Here is a 21,305-nt window from a genome sequence, read left to right on the forward strand (position 1 = left end):
TCATGCTTGTGATGCGCTGCAGGTAGACACGGACCAGAAAAGAACGAGGAAACAATAACAGTTTTTTTTTTGGTCCGTTTCTACCTGCAGCGCATCACAAACATGAGGCCCCTATTGCCGCCTTATTAGCTTTAATTCCTGCGCCAAAACAGCGCGATCGCGCCAGCGCTGGGATGGGAAAGATTAAAGGGAATGAATGAATGAATGAATGAATGAATGAATGAATGAATGAATGAATGAATGAATGAATGAATGAATGAATGAATGAACATTTCACACGAGCTCTCATATTTCGCTGCCGGAAAGAGACAAACTTGTCAATTTACCCTCAATTTTATCCACAACTAAACACCGTTCTTCCACTAAAGAAATCTTGAAAAGGTAGTTTTCAAAGAACGCTGCAATCAGTCTAATCAGGTTAAGCTAATATATAGTGTCGCTGTTTAGTTTTCATTCGGATTGATTGATTGATTGATTGATTGATTGATTGATTGATTGATTGATTGATTGATTGATCGGTCGATCGATCGATGGATCGATCGATACATTTATCCGGGAGACCATTACACACGTCTGCACAATAGCAGGCACCTCCAACTCACAGGTTCGTAAAACACGAGGTGTGGCGCCATTGCTATCAGCTCATCCACGCCCGCCTGAAGCATCCCCTTCTTTCGACCACTTTTCCTTCTTCTCCTTCTTCTGCCGTCTTTTTCGATTACCTCCACGCGCGCACTAATCCCAAGATCACCGTAATAACGTTTCTACTTATTTTTTTCTTCCATGTCTTCCCGCGCCTTTACTGTGCCATCGTTAATCTATCTCTCAGCGTTTCATCTTATGCAAGTTTTATCGGCACTGGCCGTAGTCTCCCTTCCCTCTTTTCTTTTCCTTTGCCCGTCCTCAACGAAATCGAAATTGCCGCCAGCTGGCGAAAGCATCGCGCGGAGCTCTTTCTATATAATTACGTCTAGATTGATCGACGTCCTCGGCCCCGTGTTGTATCCTCCTTCCCACCCCACCCCCCTTCCTCTTTTACCTCCTAATCTACTGCTCCCTATTACAGGGTAACGCCAAGAAGCTACGAACAAATTTAAGTCGGCGTTAGATGGAAGGGACGAGAAGTAAGTAGATTAGATCGGGGAGCGATTAACGCGTTGATTACGGGTCCGCGCGTGTCTGAGGGGCGTGTGACGTAATTGCGCACGCTGTATTAAGGGACTCACTTTACGAACTGCAGATAAAAAGAAAGAATAAAAAAAAACGTATGTAAGAATACGAAAGCTGGAAAGGGCAGGGCTGGATATCGCCTGCGCTTCTTCCTCTAGAGGAGGAACGGACTGGTAGCTAGTGGTAGCTAATTAGCAAGTGACAGTTTGCAAAATAGTTACTGCGCATGCGTGAGCAGATGTTTTCCACACGAACATCCGCGACCACAGACAAACTGTCCTTTTTTTTCATTCGCCACTAATCGCCGCCTTTCCCTTCTTTCGTTTCTCCCTTTCTCTCTGTATGAACATCACCATCAGCCTGACTACGCCCACTGCAGGGCAAAGGCCTCACTATTTTGCAAAGTGTCAAGTATGGTGTCGTGCAGTTCAGCTCGAGGTCGTGGGTCCGATTCCCAGCCACGGCGGCGTTATTTCCATGGGAGCGAAATGCAAGAACGCCCGCGTACCCCAGTTCATCAGTATCAATCCGGAGTTCCGCACAACGGCGTGCATAATAATCATATCGTGGCTCTGGCACGTATATGAAGAACCCCACAAATTATTATTATTATTAAGGCAGAAGTCTTAGATGCCTCACCAAACGCGAAAATTTACCGTCGGCGGCGTCAGCGTCCCGCGGCGTCGGCGTCAACAAAAGTGATGCGAAAATTCATCCCGTGGTGACGTCATCATGACGGCACAGATCGCCAAAATGTGTGACGTCATCACGCCGTCACTGTTGCGTCGCATAACGTGACGTCACCTGATGACGTCATCACGTGACGTCGTCGCTTGGTCAAAGGTGGGGCGATCACTGAGGCTGCGCAAAACCAGGTGAGGTGCAGAACGCTTGCAACGCCTCCGATCCTGGAGGCAGTGCAAAACCACGTTAGGTGCAGAAAGCTTTCGAAGGGGGACGGGGGAGGACCAAATGCATCGACTGTAGTAGTAGTACTAGTAGTAGTAGTTAGTAGTGGTGGTGGTGGTGGTAGTAGTAGTAGTAGTAGTAGTAGTAGTAGTAGTAGCAGTAGTAGTAGTAAGAAAACTTTATTGTGTACAGACACCAGACAGGCTAGAACCCCAGTGCCCCGCAGGGAGATATATATGTGAATGAAAAGCGTAGTCTGTCCGGAAGGGTGGTGCCTCTATTCCAAGGCCCCACTGGCACGAGCCGTCCGTTCAGCTCTTTGGATCAGTCGTAGCTGATCTTTCAGGGCCGGGCTTAGACAGCAGCGCCTCCCATTCGTCACATGTGTCATTTTGTGTCGTGTTCTTCTCCGTGCTCCGCACACTCCCACGTGATGTGAAAAAAAAAAAAAAAAATGTCGCTGTTGCTCCACACCACGGACATATATGTCTCTATACGCCGTCGGGTAGATCAGGTGCAGAGTGTGCAGATTTATGTAAGTGTTGGTCTGTAGTCTTCGTTGGACATGGTTTAATTATTTCTCCTTCGGAGTCGTGTTAGGCGAATGCGTAAGGGACCCCCGTCAGTTTGTTTTATTAAGAAAAGATAAGAGAAGTTCCACAAAAGCTTAATACTATTACGCACGAAGAACGACAGTCTGGAGGAGCAGTTAATTGCCACGACCTTTGACGTCATCACGGGAATTCGAACGTGACGTGGCGAGTTTTTTTTTTTGTTTTTTTTTTCTTTACACACACACTCGCGCGATCTCATCGCGCACTAAGCTTGGTACTTCCTTTTAAGAAAGAAAGAAAGAAAGAAAGAAAGAAAGAAAGAAAGAAAGAAAGAAAGAAAGAAAGAAAAAGAAAGGAAGAAAGAAACTGCTCGCCATTTGCTGTTTCAGAACTTTTTAACGAATTCAAGCTCGATTCGCTAAAACTAAATTTCGAGCTCGCGGGCTCTCCTCATTAACATGCACGTATGGATAAAACACAAAAAAAAGAAAAAAGAATCCTCGCCAGCAGGCAATCCCTAAAAGCCAGTATGACGACAGAAGTTAAATCCCAGCGACATTTAAATGGATAAACACAGCCGCTCGCTTTTTTTTCCACCGGAACGGCGAGCGATTAGCTTCCTTTTAAGCGGCCAAATCCGTCCTTTTCACGTGCATTGAAGCGCCTTAACTGCATTTCCATGCGCACCGCCATTATAACGAAAGGAGTCAAATCCTTTTTGCCATTTCAATGAGTAAACGGAGGGCCGCTCGCTTCAGTCGGGGGCACGCGAGGGATTTGCTGCCATTAAACGGTAAAAATCCCCGTCCTTCAATTCTGGACTCATTAATGGGCCACTAATTCAGGAGCTAACGAAATTGGAGTCGTGTGTTATGCCCGTTCCCCTAATCGAAACAACAAGCGCCCGTGTTTAAAGCGTGTTGTTATTAAAGGTCTTCGCATTGTGAACCAAATCCCCCTGACATTCCGTACGGGATTAACCTGCTTGCTTAGTTAATTGCGTAGCCCTACACAATCGTGCGGGGATTAATGAAATTCCGCATCGCAAACCGAGCCGCACATGGATTTGCGATGAAGCATCCCATTAGTAGGGTAGTACTAGCGTGTACGTGTCTGGTTTTATTAATGACGCCGCAGTTTATCTGTCTGTCTGTCTGTCTGTCTGTCTGTCTTATCTATCTATCTATCTATCTATCTATCTATCTATCTATCTATCTATCTATCTATCTATCTATCTATCTATCTATCTATCTATCTATCTATCTATCTATCTATCTATCTATCTATCTATCTATCTATCTATCTATCTATCTATCTATCTATCTATCTATCTATCTATCTATCTATCTATCTATCTATCTATCTATCTATCTATCTATCTATATATCTATCTATCTATCTATCTATCTATCTATCTATCTATCTATCTATCTATCTATCTATCTATCTATCTATCTATCTATCTATCTATCTATCTATCTATCTATCTATCTATCTATCTATCTATCTATCTATCTATCTATCTATCTATCTATCTATCTATCTATCTATCTATCTATCTATCTATCTATCTATCTATCTATCTATCTATCTATCTATCTATCTATCTATCTATCTATCTATCTATCTCCCCCTCCCATCCTGGGGTGCATACCTCAGCAACGCTAATTAGCGAGAGTGGCTGCATTTTTGTACTAGACATATAGTATACTGCTGGAATAAACCTTCCGCAAACTTCGCAATTTTAATAGGAACAATGTCACAGCTATTTTGTGTTACGCGTGCACTATCAACGCACGTGTTAAAAGTCTTGAGCGTTCAAACACGGACACAAGAGAGAAGTCAAGACAACAGAAACGCCGACTAACAACTGAAAAAGCGCACAGCTGAGGAAAAGAAAGTAGGCATAAAAACTTATCAGCGCATGACCGTCGATTAACTTACATAAAGAAGAAGTAAAATGCCTAAACAGTTATCTCTCACGTAGACCCCCCCCCCCCCCCACGCGTGCCGTATCGATAGGTATTGCCTATTGGCCTGTGCATGCGCAGATAAGTTTCTGTGCCTATCTGTTCCGCCGCTGTGCTCCTTTTCAGTTGTTAGTCGGAGTCTGTTGTTGTCTTGACTTGTCTTGTGTCCGTGTTTGCACGTCTAGTCTTTTAAAGGGCACGAGACAGCGGTTTCTTTCTCGCATTCACTATACCCTTCCTACAGACGTTATATTCTACTCACCACTTGTTTCTTCATAAAACACGTGTACAACGTCAACACTAAGCGTTGAGCCTATCAGGATTTCGCTATCAGACAAGGCAGAACGGGCGTTTGACCGCATCACGAAGCAGAGACAATTTACAACTGATACCCATCTCATATATGGACCAATCGAGCGCGTATTTCCTCTTGAAGTCACGTGAAGTGGCTGCTGGCGTCAGTTGTTGTGCCGAAAAGACGGGAAACGCCAGGAGAGAATAATACGCTCGTTATTTGCATTTTCAGACGTTGTTTAGGGGCGCCCTTTAACATAACACCTGCCATTTAGTCCAGCTCTCTGTTATTCTAATCAACGCACAGTTTATGTGGCTTGACTAATCTTTCTGCTCCCAATTCCCCCTGTAGATGCTGGCAGCATCGATACACCCCCCCTCCTTTTTTTTCTATCCTCCCGCAAATGGGAAACTCAAGCTTTTGACTACATACAATTCCATGGGAAATTGGCCGCAAAATTTTGTACTGTACGACAAGCTTTTCCTTTGTATAAGTAGGACACAGAGTTATCTTTTCCCTTTGTTTATGTTCCAGAACCTCGCTTTCGTAAGGGCCTGGTTAATTGAAAAAATATAATTGGTTCCGGCAAAAGGGGAAATCGATAGGGGCCCCGCGTGATTGCAACACGTGTCGTCCCGACCGTTGTTTTAAAGCGAGACGGCATTAAAGCGCTCGCTTTGAAAGCCCGTTATCAGCGGTGAGCACGGGATAGATTGCGTTACGCGAACAGCCGCTTGACGACAGCGCGCGCCGCAGGGGCGGCGCCAGTGGGGGGTTTGGGGGGGCTCCAGCCCCCCCAAAATTTCCGCCTGCCCCCCTTTTGCCCCCCCAATAGCAAGCATAGTCAAAATACAATGCATATGTTCCCAGCCTCTCTGCCCCCCTGAAGGAACCCACTTGTCGTGGGTGCCCCTCCAGTAAAAAAATCCTGGCGCCGCCCCTGGCGCGCCGTGCTCGAAATCGATTCGTTGGAGGGGTAAGAAAGAAGGGGGAAAAAGCCCCATCTGGCTCCTCTCCAGTTGTACCCCGGAAGTGCGGCTTCACCTCCCACGCATGCGCTGTGCGGCGAAGCCTGATTTACAGAGCGCACGAAGTGGGTTGTCGGGATGCGGGAGCGGCTGTTTTTGGTGCTCGAATAATGCAGGACTTGTTGTTTTGTGTTATTATTCTTTCAATTCCAATCATTGTATAAGACTACAAGTGCAGTTTCAGGAGAAGCTTTTTGGGTCAGCGTTAAAAAGAAAACTCCCGTGCAAAGCATGACGTACGAACTGTTATATACGATTGCATCCCAGATGACAAATACCGTGTACCGTATAGCGTTAATTAATTAAAAAAAAGGACAGTCCGTAGTTTTTGTAAAGCATCAGCCGCGACCACTTACGCCACTGAGTCCGGCTGAAGCCACGCGTTCTTTCATGACATCCGCGAAATCTGGATAGTTCGCGTACCGTGCTCGGATGCACACTGAAGTTGGGAACTCCCTGGTTGTAAAAAAAAAAATTAACGTGCGGTCCTCTTATACTACAACAGCAATTACTACATACTACCCGTAATTACCACCATTTACTAATAGCAATCAATTGAACCAGTCAACGAGTCGAATCAGCCAACTGTTCACTAGAGCCGGCGACCTTGCGCGGTTTTTCGTCACGAAAGAAAGAAAGTCCACCTGTGTGTTCGTCGTACATGGATGTGTACACACTCCACGTGTGTGTAGAGCACATGGCGAACACGTGGTCTTTGCGTCGCGAAGGCGGTGGTGCGCGCGTTTGATGACCTGTCAAGAAAAAAAAAAAATCGTCTTTAGGGGGTAGCGACCATTCTTTTAGCTGCGAAGCTCGGAGCATGGTCACGTAGACGCACCCGACAAAAGGACGCACGCTGTGAGCAGCTATAGCGATGACAACTGCCGTCAGCGCGCTGTCAGTTCCTTTTGTTGTGGCGCCAGCGCTTCACGTACAGCAAGATGCGAGGCATCGGGCGCGAGGCCATAGAGTAGTCAGCATACGATGCGCTCCTTCGAGAATTACTACGTACAATGTGTAGCTTGTCGACAGAAGCCCACAACCAAGATTTATCTCGTAATCCGATACGATTGTGTGAGAACCTCGTTGCGATCACGATCGAGGTGTCACTGAATATCGGGCACGTGCACAGTCGTTAGTTAACCTAACCTAACCTAACCATATAACCTCCTTCCGCCGTAGTTTCCATGGAAGCAGGTCGCAAGATGCCGGGGAAAGTTCGCATCAGATAAAATTAATGTCGACGAATATGCCGCACCATTCCTTCAATTAAATAGACGCTAACATTGCAGATGGTTTCATTCCTGGCCACGGTGACTATATTTCGATAGGTGCAAATGCAGAAATGTTCAAATAATTTAGTTTGTGGTGTTTTACGTCCCAAAACCACGATATGATTATTAGAGACGCCGTAGTGGAGGGCTCCGGAAATTTCGACCACCTGGGGTTCTTTAACGTGTGCCTAAGTACAAGCACACGAGCCTACAGCATTTTGCCGCCATGGAAATGCGGCAGGGGCGTAGCCAGGGGGGGGGGGGGGGCTTATGGGGCTTCAGCCCCCCCCGAAATTTTTCGTGCTCTCATACACCACCAACCAGCGGCGTCACCCGTGTGGTGGGATTTATTGGGCTTCAGCCTGATTATCATTTATTTAATTATTTATCTTTTTATGACCCTCAAAATGTTAGCAGAAGCAAGTTTGATATCGGGCTCTACACAGATGGCTCAAAAGTGGATGATGACACAAAACATCAACTGCTAGCTTCTCCTTGGATTCCTCCGCCATGCTATATGTTTAAGTCTATGAACGATTTTAAGCAGAAACCATGGGCGTCCGGAGGGGGGTGCAAGGGGGGGCAGGTGCCCCCCCCCTTGGAATTTCGGATAATAATTTTCTATGCAGTAGCAGTAAGCTACACAGCTTGATTAGCACACTCCAGTCCCGCATATCCGCGTGAAACAACATTCAGGATTACCAGCCAACTTTGCACGTTACATACTGCTATGGACTAATCTTGCCGGTCATGTCACGGCAATGAAACAAAAGCTACCTATGCTGTATGCCCCCCTCCCCCTCCCCCACCCACTGCTGATGCACTCCCCTGGAAAAAGTTCTGCGGACGCCCTTGGCAGAAACGAATGTTTACGTGGCTTGGCTGGACAGGTACCGATGGCTTAGCTTCTTAGCGCATCAAGAGGGTGCGTTTTGCCGAGTGTGTGTCCTTTTTAGCAGAAGTGAGATTGGCAAGGGCCAACATGCGCGCACTAAGGCCCTCGTATCCAATCCATTTCAAAAGTGGAAGCACGCCCTCGAAGTCTTCGGTGCACATGAAGTCACTAAATATCACACTGACGCTCATCTGGTAGCCGATAGTTTTCTTCAAACCTTCTCAGGATGTGTGCCCAGTGTTGTTGATCAGCTGGACCATGGCAGGCAAATTCAAATAAGAGAGATCCGAAGGAAGTTACAGCCTATTGTTGAGACAGTTCTCTTTTGCGGGTGGCAAGGTGTGGCTCTCCGTGGACATAGAGACAGTGGTCCCATGGATTCAAGCACAGCCTCCTCTACAAATACAGGCAACTTCAAAGAGCTGCTTCGCATGCGCGCGGATTGTGGCGACACAGATAAAAAAAAAGCATTTGGAAAGTTGCCCAAATAAGGCCTCATATTTTAGTTTATATGTACAAAACCACATTATAGAAATCTCTGCTGCAATCATCAAGGAAAGCCTAGTCGCAAAAGTAAACGCTGCAGGCTGCTTCTCCGTACTTGCTGATGAAACGACGGATGTTGCGGGTATCGAGCAGCTTACTGTTTGTGCAAGGTACCTTAATAAGGATGCGAACGGAATCGAAGAAGTGTTCTTAGGCTTTGTGCCAATTCACGACCAAATGGCCGGGCCCTGGCCGACACCATCATAAGGCTCCTTATAGAAATGGGAATTAACATGCAGCATCTCCGTGGTCAAGGCTACGGTGGTGCAAGTTCGATGGCCGACAAAACGAATGGTGTTCAAGCTGCTGTCCGTGAGAAATATCCAGCCGCACTCTATGTATTCACTGCGCGTGTCACTCCCTTTATCTAGTTGTGTGTGCAGCATGCTCCATCACAGACATTCGAAACTGTTTTGGGACTCTGAAGGCGACGTCAGCCTTTTTCCGTAAATCTAGCCGCTCACACGTTTTGCGAAAAGTGATAAGTTTGAGCTGTCCTGAGCCTACAAGGCAGCGCCTTTTGGGACTATGCGAAACGCGCTGGGCCGAGAAGCACGATGCAGTGCTTTCATTTGTGAGCCTCTTTCAGCCGTTGATCGCAGCACTAGAGGAGACTAAGTTTAACGGAAATGGCGAAAGTCCAGTGCAGGCAAACAGTCTAATGTTGGCACTCTTTTCACCAGCGTTCCTTGTAAGCCTGCATGTGACGGAACACGTGTTAGCACTGACTTTGCCACTGTCAAATAAGCTGCAGACGAGGAGTATCGACATGAGCGCTGCCATTGACGACATAGAAGTGATACAGCAGACAATTGAAAGTGACCGCAAGAACACGAATGTTTCTTTCTCAAAAATATTTGCACAAATGCAGGCATTGGCAGAAAAACTGAATGTGGAGATCACCAGCCGTCGAGCCGGTGTCAGGAAGCAAAACCTTGGGAGCAATGCATTCGAAAGTGCGGAAGAATATTTTCGCAGAACGCTGTTCATTCCGTTCATGAACCACGTACTAGCCCAGTTAAACCAACGGTTCGAACAGCACAGGACACTTCTAAAGGACTTTTCATTAATTGTATCATCCGCAATACCACCAATGCAAGATGATCGGGAGAAAGGAGCAGAAAATCTCCTGACCGTTTTTGCGCATGACGTCGAAACGAGGGCTGGTTTTGGAGAACTGCGACTATGGTGGACAAAGTGGGCGAACAAAGCAGCAAACCAGAGCCCCGGTACAGGAACCGATGCCCTCTCTCATTGCGACAGCAGGTTCTGTGCGAATGTGTACAAGCTACTCCGGATTCTAGTCACCCTTCCAGTGACCACTGCCAGCGCAGAGGGAACGTTTTCAAGCATGAGGTTACTTAAGAACTACTTACGCTCCACGATGTCTGAGGAACGCATGGTTGGCCAGGCACTTCTGTACGCCCACAGAAATGTCGACATCAGCGTGTCGGAAGTCATTGACCGCTTCGCTAAGCTTCCTCGCCGGGTCAACGTTGTCCTTTGATACCGAGCAGGACAAAAATCAGCGCAAACGAAAGGAAAAGACACTACTGTTGCAGAGTTCAGGTCAATGAGCCCGTAATTCTGACGCAATATTATTGTTCACCACCTTTTAAAGCCGTGAGGATTTTGTACCTTTTAGCAGTTAACACTGTGACCTAATATAAACATAAGAATACGGGCATCAGGTGGACATTACCAGCCAATCGACAGCTTCACCTTGTTCACTGAGAGGTCGGCATACGCGGCGTTACCAAACAAATTCAACTATTGAGAAGCCGTACTAACAGCATTGTTTGTTACTTTCATTTGTCGTTTTTGTTCTTCATTGCTTTTTGAACTAGAAGCGGCAACCTTCCTTTAAATTGAGTGCACAATAGTGGTTCGCACTTGTAAAACAGTTTTGAAGTAGTTTCTTTCGTTATTTCTGCGCTCTTCCTTTATAGTTCTGTTTACATGGTGCGTCCGAGACAGCAGCTTGGCCCAAGGACATATCAGTTGGCCATTATGTATAGTGATCATTGCTTAGTTCCGTTTATTGATTGCATATTTAAATGTACATTTGTGAAGTTTTGCGTAAGCATACTGCGCACTGTTTCCGGTGACTTATATTTTGCCCGTATTCGAGGTGTACTTTCCCATTCTTGCTTTTCCCTGGCCGCATCATTTGTGCAAAAAGATTAACATTTTGCGTAAACAATCTGCATTAAAATCCTGGTTATTTCGTGGACTTCATTTTTTTGTTATCGGGCACCTCTTCAGTTCAAAGCTGATGCAGTTCCGAAGCTTACGTGATATTTGCCGTACCTGTTACACACACACACAAACACAAATATTGAAAAGATTGAAGACAGTTATTCCTGGAAAGATTTTGCGGGCATGCCAACATAATATTTTTACGAAAAAACACATTTCTTACTCGTTCTTAACAGAGGGCAGCATTCAAGAAGTGATTTGCAGCATCTAATACAAATTGTCACTGGTAATACATATTAATGGCAATACCAGTGACAATGTATGTACATGGTAATACATGTACATACCCACGCCGCTTTTGGAAAATTAGGAAACCGAACGACAAAACCACAGTCTCTCTTTGTGACACTTCTGGATCCCCCGTTGCCGACTGCGACGTTCCATCCGTCAACTCTGCATTTTGTTCAGTCTTTACTAACGAACCTAACAACGAACTTCCTGATTTTCCGCATTTTGCTTTTCCGCCAATGCCAAAGATTACATTCAATTCAGAGGGAATTGTAAAAGTTATTAACCAATTAAAGAACTCTTCGTCATGCGGTATAGATGGCATAAACGCCAAAATTCTGAAAAATACTAAACATGTATGTAGTTCCATATTGTCAATCATTTTTCAGCAGTCACCCGACACAGGTGAAGTCCCATTAGACTGGAGAGTTGGGAAGGTCTTTCCGTTCTTCAAGAAAGGTGACCGCTCATTTGCACGTTACTACCGACCAATCTCGCTCACTAGTGTTTGTTCAAAGATCATGGAACACGTCATCTTTTCTCATGTTGCTACATTTTTATCATCCGTAAACTTCTTTCACCCAAACCAACATGGCTTTCGTAAAGATCACTCATGCGAGACCCAACTAACATTATTCCTGCACGACATTCACCTTCATATGGACCGTAACACCCCAATCGACACACTGTTCTTAGATTTTGAAAAAAAGCCTTCGATAAGGTACCCCACTCCCGTCTCCTAAAAACCTGGCGTCTAAACCTTCATCGGCATGTTTTAGCTGGATTAAAACATTCCTAACAAACCGTAAACAATTCGTGCATGTTAATGATCACTCCTCCGACCTCTCCCATGTCTTGTCCGGCATGCCCCAGGGTACCGTCCTAGGGCCTCTTTTATTCCTAATATACATTAACGATATTCCGCTTTCCGTTGAATCTAACATCCGTATTTTTGCTGATGATTGTGTCCTCTACCGCCCTATAAATAACCCCACCAATGTCTCCCCTCTACAGCATGACCTCTCACGTATTCAGCAGTGGTGTACCACCTGGTTGATGTCCCTTAATGCGAAAAAACATTACTGATTTCTTTCCATCGTCGCCGAAACCACACGCCGGCTACTTACACAATCAACAACTGTCATATAGCTGCTACTGACTCGGTTAAATACCTGCGTGTCCATCTTTCGAGTAACCTATCTTGGGGCGACCATATAAATCACATAATTCACTCCGATAACCGCGCTCTCGGGTACACACGCCGTAGCATTTCCATGACACCACCTTTCGTTAAACTGCTCGCTTATAACACCATTGTCAGACCAAAACTTGAGTATGCAGCTGCTGTCTTTGACCCCCACCAAACTAATCATATCGAAATACTTGAGTCAGTACAGAACCGAGCAACCAGATTCATTGTTTCAGATTATTCCCGCTACTCGAGCGTCTCCGCCCTCAAATCCCAGTTAAATCTTTCTACCCTTGCTCTTCGTCGTCGTATTGCACGTCTCTGCCTTTTTCACAGATTCTTTTATTCAACCCCGCGTGACAACCACCTCATCCAGCCGGTCCATCGAGGTCATCGCACAAGTCATCCAAATGCTGTGATTCCGCCATGTGCCCACACCACCTCATTTCAGCAGCCCTTCTTTTTGCGCACCACCCGAGACTGGAATGACCTTCCGAACGAAGCAGCAGTCATCCGCGATTTTGCGCGCTTCAAAAATGCCATCCAGGAAGCAGACTCAACCACATCCTAACATACACCTTCATCGATACCGCCATTTTATGACGCCCACCCCTCATGTAAAGTCCCATATGGGACCTTTGAGGATATAATAAATAAATAAATAAATAAATAAATAAATAAATAAATAAATAAATAAATAAATAAATAAATAAATAAATGAATAAATGTTATTCGTATACTTAGTCGTTCTAAAAATTCAATGAGGAGGTCGCGCTGCAACGTGAGCCCCCCCGAACAAAATTCCTGGCTACGCCACTGAAATGCGGCCGCCGCAGCCGGGATTCGATCCCGCGACTTTCGGGTCAGCAGTACAGCATAAATGCTCGTGTAACACCAGATGGTCGGAATCAGAATTAATCTGCAGTGTCCCACCAGATTGTGCCTTATAATCACCTCATGTTTTCGGCATACGAAATTTCGGAATGATTTAACTACGCAGAGGTCCAGTGATGCGTCGCTGCCTGTATGTGATGACAGGGGACGCTTTCTTCTTTCTGGGCGTGTGCATACGCGGCGCGATGCTTTGCGGCAGTGTCTATCATCAAAGGCCTCTTGGGAGTCTTGGTCGTTTGTTTTTGTTTGGGTGCCCAGCTGCGATACGCCGCCTGCATAAGACAGGCCCCCGCGATGCATGCGTGTTGCTGGGCATGCGCTGCGTGGCCTGATGTCCACGTGTCTGTGACAGCGCGTCTACAGTCAGAGGACGCGAGGGGAGTGCTGATCGTTTGTTTGTCTTTGTTTGAAACACCGCTCGCAGGCCCGAGACAAAGGCAGACTCCTCGCGCCGACGTCACACGTCCGGGAACCGCCCGCTGCTGCCCCTCAACGATGGCAGTGACGCGATGGACATGCTGTCGCTGCTTGGCATTCATCGACCGGAAGAAGGACAGGTAATGCAGCTGCGTCTTTCAGTACAAGCGTCGCGCTTGCAGACGTGCATGTTGCAGACATCACATCTGCAAAGGTATGCGCCGAACTATTGTAGTTGGGCCCTAGCAGAGACGTTTTTCATTGCGATATGAACACTTGGCGCATTTCTGCCGTCGCCGTCATGTTCCGCATAAAGTCCAAATCTATCACATATATTGCCCCGGGCGTCGATTGTTCTAATGTGCGAGCGAAAGCTGCAGACGGGCGCAGTTCAAGCAGAGATAAACGCGCTGGCAGGCTCGGGCGAAGGAGCATGAAGGGGTGCCGGTGAAGACGGGGGGCGGGAGGTATGTGTCTTTTTTCATTTCTTCAATCCGCCTTTATCATTTTCCTGTGCTGCTCTCTGCCGCTTTGACAGGAGCCAGAAAATACGATTTCGCAAAAACGAAAGCCTCCGAGATAAAGGGGCGTTTCGCGACCTTTCCGCTTGGGGAAGGTGCATGCGCCGTGGCATTGTGAAAAAGAAAGTGTGAACTTTGGTCAAAAGGGCGCGGTCCCTATCTCGACAGACGTCCGTAGACGGCTTGCTCTGACTGCTTACTTTGTGTGGAGGCGACAGACAGCACGAACACAGCTTTACTCACTGGAGTGGCCGTGCTCCCTTACACCAGACTTCTGTAGAGCAACGCGATCCTAAAGGAGTTAGCACCTCGCCCATTCCAATTTGTTGCTATGGCATTCATCACGAGCGCTGCAGCTGTACGCGTGTTTAAAAGGACACTAAAGTGAAACAATGAATCGGTTTATATTGGTAAATTGTACTCTTAGAACTCTAATGTCCTTAATTTCGCCATCATAGGTTTATTAATGGAGGAGAGAATCAAGGGTAAAGTTTCAGTTTTAAATTTCGCGCTGAAATATCCACGTGTGACGTCACGGATTTCAAAGTCTATTTTTCGTATTTTGGCGTCACTGGCTCAACGAAATTTTCTGAAACTTGATATGTCAAGTCCGCGGCCCCCTTAGGGGACAATGTACTTCATTTTTACCGATTTGAAACTACGTAGGCCCTACTGGAGGCCGTCAAAATCTATGATGTTAGGGCGATTGGCACAGAAATTTCAACGTGGCGTCGCCACCCACATTTTCTTTTTGCGCATTTTCTTGCCTACCAAGCGTCTCCACACAGTAAGATTGGCGTTTCCGGTATTATGAAGTTGTAGTTTACTAATACGCAAAAAAATTGTTTTTCTCTTCAGTGTCCCCTTTAATTTCACGGGTCCTTTAGCGGGGTGGCGGCGATGAGCTTCGGCCTCGCCGACGCAAATGCCTGTACTTCGGCGGCACAGATTGCAGATAGTCTGGTGCAATCTCATAGTCTTGTTTCTCGTAGTCGTAGTCTCGTAGTCACATTTTTGGTGCTGAGGAATTAAAATAACTTTTTGTTTGTCATCAAGACATGTTTGTTGTCAAAATGGTGACCTCTACCATGCAGCCATCAAGATAATTGGTGATGGCACGCATATTTTTTGCAAAAGGCCACACATATGGAAACACAGTCCCACTTAAAATCAATTAGGCAATCACATCAAACCACTTTGTAATGCATCTCATAGCAACGTGAAGTAATTAGCTGGGCATAAGATTAGGCTATTGCTACTGTACACACGCTTTGTGCATATTAGACTCTACTATTTCTAGGCCACTGCTATGCTCTGCAATTGCCCGCCAAAAGTAGCCCATGGCTAATTCAATCACTGTGCTTGAAGCGTAGCATTCAGATGAGCGTTCAGTGTTTCCGTAGCACACGGTTGTGCCTACATGGTTGATTAGAGTGACTGGTATGGTGGTGGTCATGATGCTAGTTTGCTGCTTGTATATCTTACATGCGACAACTTGAAGCTCACTTTGTGTGTTACACGATGCTTATGTAGCTATGTATTTCTCTTTTTTAACGTCTTCAGTATTTGTCCTTTGGTCCTTACCTGGTGTCCTCGCGCCAGAACCACATGTCGACCGTTCAGTTCCGTTGGTCGAAATCTCACGACCCCGACGTCAGCCATCACGCCCACTGTCAGGTGAGCCTTTGCTTTTCTTTTTTTTTTTTATATAACAGCGGCGTATCACCCAAGAATCTTTGGCGTAATCACTGTGTCGATTACGATAAAGTCTAGAAATTCCAACATCCGTGCTTAAGTTTCAGAAATAACACGCTAGTGGTGCTGTGGCTGGTACATGACTGGGAATCAAACAGCGCTGAAAGTGGGATAGGCACAGAAAGCAGACAAGACAGAAGTAGACGCTGGTTTGACCACATTATATAGGTCTGACCATGATTTCTGCGAGATAAAAAAATGTGCACTTTTGGGATTTCTCATCTTGGCACTCTCACCAGGTGGTTTTGGACATTGCACTTGAAGATGCTGCAGTTTGTGTCACCCAACTTTTTCCTCAAAATATGCAACAGATTTAACTGAAATCGGTTCACTGTTTACTTGCGCTGCTTAACCCGTGGGCAGCTTAACCCTTAGGCAGCTTAACATTAAGCTGCTTAACCCAGCGTAAAGCTTCATTTGCGTACATTTGATCATAGCAACCTAGTACGTGTTCTTATAGTAGGGTCCCGTATGTACTCGATTCTAACACACCCTTGGAATGTAATGCAGGCTCCGTCTTCGTGACTGAAAAAGAAAAATTTCTTGCCTCTGACAGCGGCACGCACCCAAATTTTTATACTTTAAGAATTTACAAATACAGCGCTGTTGATTATTCTCTCACAAATTGTGCATCATGAGAGACTGAGACAGTAAAATTGTGACTTGTTGCTCCAAACCAAAGTTTCATCCAAGCTATGGTGGGCCAGGCAAAATAAACCACTGCTTTCAGAGGCTTCCTTTTAGCTATCAGTAGCCAAATGAACCGAACCTTTGATGATGATATGGCATCCGAGATACCACATGAGGTGATGCCTTGCGAACCATGACAGCCGAACGAGCTTGCAAAGTGGGCACCGTCTCGTGCCTGCAATGCCATGTGGGCCTCACTATACTACAGTAATCCTAAATGTTATGACGATAGCTTATCGGTGTAGTTTTGGTTTCACAACATAATGCTGTGCGTGCCAGGTTTTAGTAAATTTTTCAGGAGAAATAATGTATGTTAAAAGACTAAATACGATATTGACTTCATAAAACATTTCACTTTTAATTATCATCACAGCATTTCTCTTTTTTTCATTACACTCAAACCTCGATATAACGAACACGGATATAACGAATTATCGGTTATAACGAAGAAAATGAAGAATAGCCTTGTCATATATGCGGTGTTACGAATATACGTTTATAACGAATTTTCGGATATAACAAACTTATTTTCGTTTCAGATGAGACTTTGTTATAAGGAGGTTTGAGTGTACACAAGCTAGCCCTCTAGCAATGCTGTGTCAACTAGTGATTAACATACACCAGTAGTACAATACAGATACAAAGGCAGTGAGGTGTTGCAAGTCTGCCCATATACTAAGTGCCACAGCAACTGCATATTTCTTTCAACTGACTTACGTGTAGCCTACATCTCCTGGTTTAGTGATAATCTGTTGCAAAACTTTGGACGTCAAATTAGCTTGGAACGCACAATCACAGTTCGCAGCAAAAGATTTCTTCTGATAGTGAAGGACGTAGTAAAAGCATTATAGATTTGTAGCCCAGATGCCAAAATGAAACTCATCATCACTCAGTTATTGTTTCACGTCTTTTCTTTTTCGACGCAGTATGTCACTCGCTGCATTTCTCACGACACGGGAACATCAGCCACCACGCCTCCCAGTGCCAGCAGCTTGGATAAAAGTGAGTGCTTTATTGGTTTCATTCGATTTGCAAAGCAGCGATAATGCAAAATTTAACGTGTCAAATAAGAGAGTATGCATCGCAAAAATCTCGCAGTAACATTTGTGCTTATGGTAGAATAGCGCAAATACGAAGACGAGAGAAGATGGGAGACTAACAAGCGCAAACTATCAACTGATTTTATTCGTAAAACACACACATATATAAACGAGCAAGGTCATAGTCACGAGTCACCTTAGCAAACAATAAACTCGATTAGTGGCAGGCGTTCAAGTAATCTACCTCTGTGGAATGCAACGTGATAGATGACATTTTTGGTAGCAAAACCGAGCTGCCGTTATCACTCACCAGAAGCGACGCTGAACCCTAAATGCTGAGAATCAGGACGGCTTTTTGGTATAGCCTCGGAAATCAGACGGTGCCTGCATTATAGAGTTAGTACAGAATTAGTAAAGAGTTAATACAGAATTAGAATCTCCGACCACAAAAGCGCCGCCATTACCGCCATTACGCTACCGTGCAAGCATTACCAGCCCCTGAGACATGTGCTAGACTTGACGGTAGTATCCAGTTTTCATCGTAACCAATAAAAGTGAGCTCACGTGAAGTAGAGTTGTAAGCACGTTTCAACAGCAAGTGCAGACAACGATGCACTGCCACTCACAAATCAGTCAGAAGTCACGCAATCGGCTGCAATCTTGAACTCAAGTGGATATGGTGGCGTCATCTAGCAAAAGTGCCTGCAAACGCACCTTCCTGCGCCACAAGTCTTGTGCACAGTAAATTGCCTAAATAGCCCTGAATCTTTCCAAAACATTTTCCAAATAATATTGCCAGTATCACTAACAATGAATAGTGGTAGATTTAGCCTATCTGGAAATAATTGCAAAGGCAACAATGACAATGGTAGTGGAATGGCGGCATTCTTGTGGTCGGCACTCTTTCGGCCCAGTTTTTCCTCTAGAGTCTGTACTAACTCTATGCCTGCACTGCTCTGAGAATCTCGAAGGCCACAGCCTGGGATTGGTGTCGTGCCTTCTAAACCACAGTGGCACACTCTATCTGCAGAGGTGCTATTCCAGGACTGTTAATAAGACAATACGTGTGTTTTGGCTAAAGGCCTGTCTAGCGGAGATCTCGCAAGCCAATGTGCCGATCTTTTACGTGTGATTATGCCATTCGTACGGCTTCGTACAAACTACAGTGCGAAGCATGCGTGTATTTTTGAACTCTTTTCTTTCTTGTCGACTGTGCAGGTTTCGAGTGGAACAGTAAGGATGACGGGAGCCTTCTTCCGTGTTGCGGGTCATCTGTGCCGTACAGCCCAGACCTCCTCGACAACCCGGAGCTGATTGCGGGAAAGCACAGTACCATGCTCAGCTTCCCTTCATATATTGTAAGTTGCCTAGTAGTAGTGCATAGATATGCACTCAAACCTCGATATAGCGAACACGGATATAACGAATTATCGGTTATAACGAAGTAAAAGAATAGTCTTGGTCCATAGGTCTGCAAAAATATTGGAACTCACTCAGACTCACTAAAGAAATATATTTTGCTCTGCAAGCTCACTCAGACTCGGACTCACCGAACTTTTCCTCAACCAGATGCACCCGGACTCAGACTCACTCAACTTTTGCTCAACGAGACTCACTCGGACTCAAGCTTACCAACATATTGCTCAGCCTGACTCACTGAGACTCATACTCACGGCTTGACCTAAATCTGAGTGAGCCTGAGTGATTCGACTCATGAGTCCGCTGGCGTAAAATTAGCTTTCCAATCATGGTGTAAATGCTCTTTAACGCCAATATCTTACATAATCGGGGCTCTACGATACACCTTTTGATCCTGTACCTTCAAATACGAGTTGTCAGTGGTTGCAAGCCAGTAAGGTCGTTTTTATGAAATACGTGACTCAAACGAGATATTTATGTAAAGAATGTCCTGTGAACGAATTTTCGAGGGTAAATCATGACAGCCCCACCCCCAACTCACACCTCTTATCAATAAACATTGAAGTGAGTGTGCGCTAGTGTGCTTAGGCATGTGTGAACACATTTGAGTATAAACGTAAGCCGATATAACGCTGATGGTAATGCTGATAGGTGAGCAGAAAGGACCATAGGTCGTCAGTAAAAGATGGAGCTCATTCAGACTCACTCAATAAATATATTTTGCGTTTAGCGCTCACTCGGACTCAGATTTGCCAATATTTTCCTCAACCGGACTCACTCGGACTCAGGCTCACTAAAATTTTCCTCAACCGGATTCACTCTGACTCAAGCTCACCAACACATCGCTGAGCCGGACTCACTCAGACTCAGACTCACGGCTTGATCCGAGCCTGAGTGAGCCTGAGTGAGTTTGTCAACCTATGCTCTTGTTATAGATGCAGTGTTATGGATGCACGTTTATAACGAATTTTCAGATATAACGAAGTTATTTGCGTGTCAAATGTGACTTTGTTATAGTGAAGTTATAGTGTAATACAATTAATATCAGTGTAAAGGCATTCAAATATAATATCCCTTTTTGTTTAGTGTCGAATGGAACATTCACTTGAGCGAGAGAGCCATGTGTTGCACGAGTCCGTCTGATCAAACATTTCCTCACATTTTTCACATGTGTGGTGTAGTCTGGAGCGGATTTAGAACAGCATTCTTGAGCAATCATTTTCGAAGACACTATCAGTTTCAAAAGGTGTCGGGTGACGGCTCAATGTGACAGCAGTGAACTTCGATGCATCCGGTGCCAACTCATTCGAAATCGCACAAAGGCGATCACATTCCTGGAATCAATCAATATGGAACACTACTATCTCATAAGCATGTGTCGTCTGTGGCAGTGTCAGACAAGAAACATATATTTGTCGCGTGAATGAAATGACGGCATTAGACAGTTTGAGAATTGGGGACCCAATACAATGTGTCCCCATGCGTTGGGTAGCTAGCCTGCTCTTGCGTTCAGAGGATCAGCAGAGTTTGAGAATTGGGTCAAACGCAAGCTGCGTTGGGCCAAACGCACGGGGCGCCACATGTGGCGAAATTAAAATTATGCGAGACGCGGGCCATACTGCGTCGCGGCCCGCGCTGCGTCGTCTCGCTGGCGGCCCAAGACACCTTGGGGAACCACGCTAGTTTTCGATTTTTGGGTTTTGGGTCAAGGCGAGCGCAAGAGCCCAAGAGTGGCCTGGGTTTTGTTCATGCACCCTGGCGGCTTTCAAATTTCTTGGGTCCCCAATTCTCAAACTGTCTATTGTCTGTCACTATTACTACGAATGAATAGAGTTATGTGCTTTACAATGTGCTCTCACTTGTTGCCTTCAGCACGTGCACATGGAAATCTTGTGCTTCTTAAGACAAGTACGTTTAGAGGGTAAATTGTTGCTGGACAGCGTGCGTATCGTATTTACTCGCATAATTTGCGCACTTGTCGCGAAGTTGGATCTCCGAGGACGGGGTGCGCAAATTACGCGGAGATTTCGCGAACACATCCGAGATAACGCGCGATATATAGTCCTGACGAGCTCGGTATATACATTAAAAAAGAATATAAATTATAGCACAAACGAAGGGTACTCGTTTAACAGAATTAGCGTGTACTTTACCCAGCCAGGTCTGGTCTTGCACGCGGTCTAGTCAGAATCACTGGTCGAGAAGTCCGACTGGGAATCATCGCCGTGGCCGCTGTCACCGACCTCGCAAAG

The 21,305-nt window shown here is 45.5% G+C and overlaps 1 protein-coding gene across 1 annotated transcript in view; it reads left to right on the top strand.

Annotated features, from left to right (window-relative positions):
- Positions 1-21,305, top strand: part of LOC119371684 (CDK5 and ABL1 enzyme substrate 2) — a 169,118-nt gene that overhangs the window by 137,002 nt on the left and 10,811 nt on the right. The window contains exons 5-8 of the mRNA XM_037642135.2: positions 13,636-13,768; positions 15,713-15,826; positions 17,521-17,596; positions 18,853-18,992. Of these exons, the coding sequence (XP_037498063.1) occupies positions 13,636-13,768; positions 15,713-15,826; positions 17,521-17,596; positions 18,853-18,992 (463 nt within the window). The remainder of the gene's footprint in view (positions 1-13,635; positions 13,769-15,712; positions 15,827-17,520; positions 17,597-18,852; positions 18,993-21,305) is intronic.

The sequence above is a fragment of the Rhipicephalus sanguineus genome, chromosome 10 (assembly GCF_013339695.2).
Source record: "Rhipicephalus sanguineus isolate Rsan-2018 chromosome 10, BIME_Rsan_1.4, whole genome shotgun sequence".
Taxonomy (NCBI): Eukaryota; Metazoa; Arthropoda; class Arachnida; order Ixodida; family Ixodidae; genus Rhipicephalus; species Rhipicephalus sanguineus.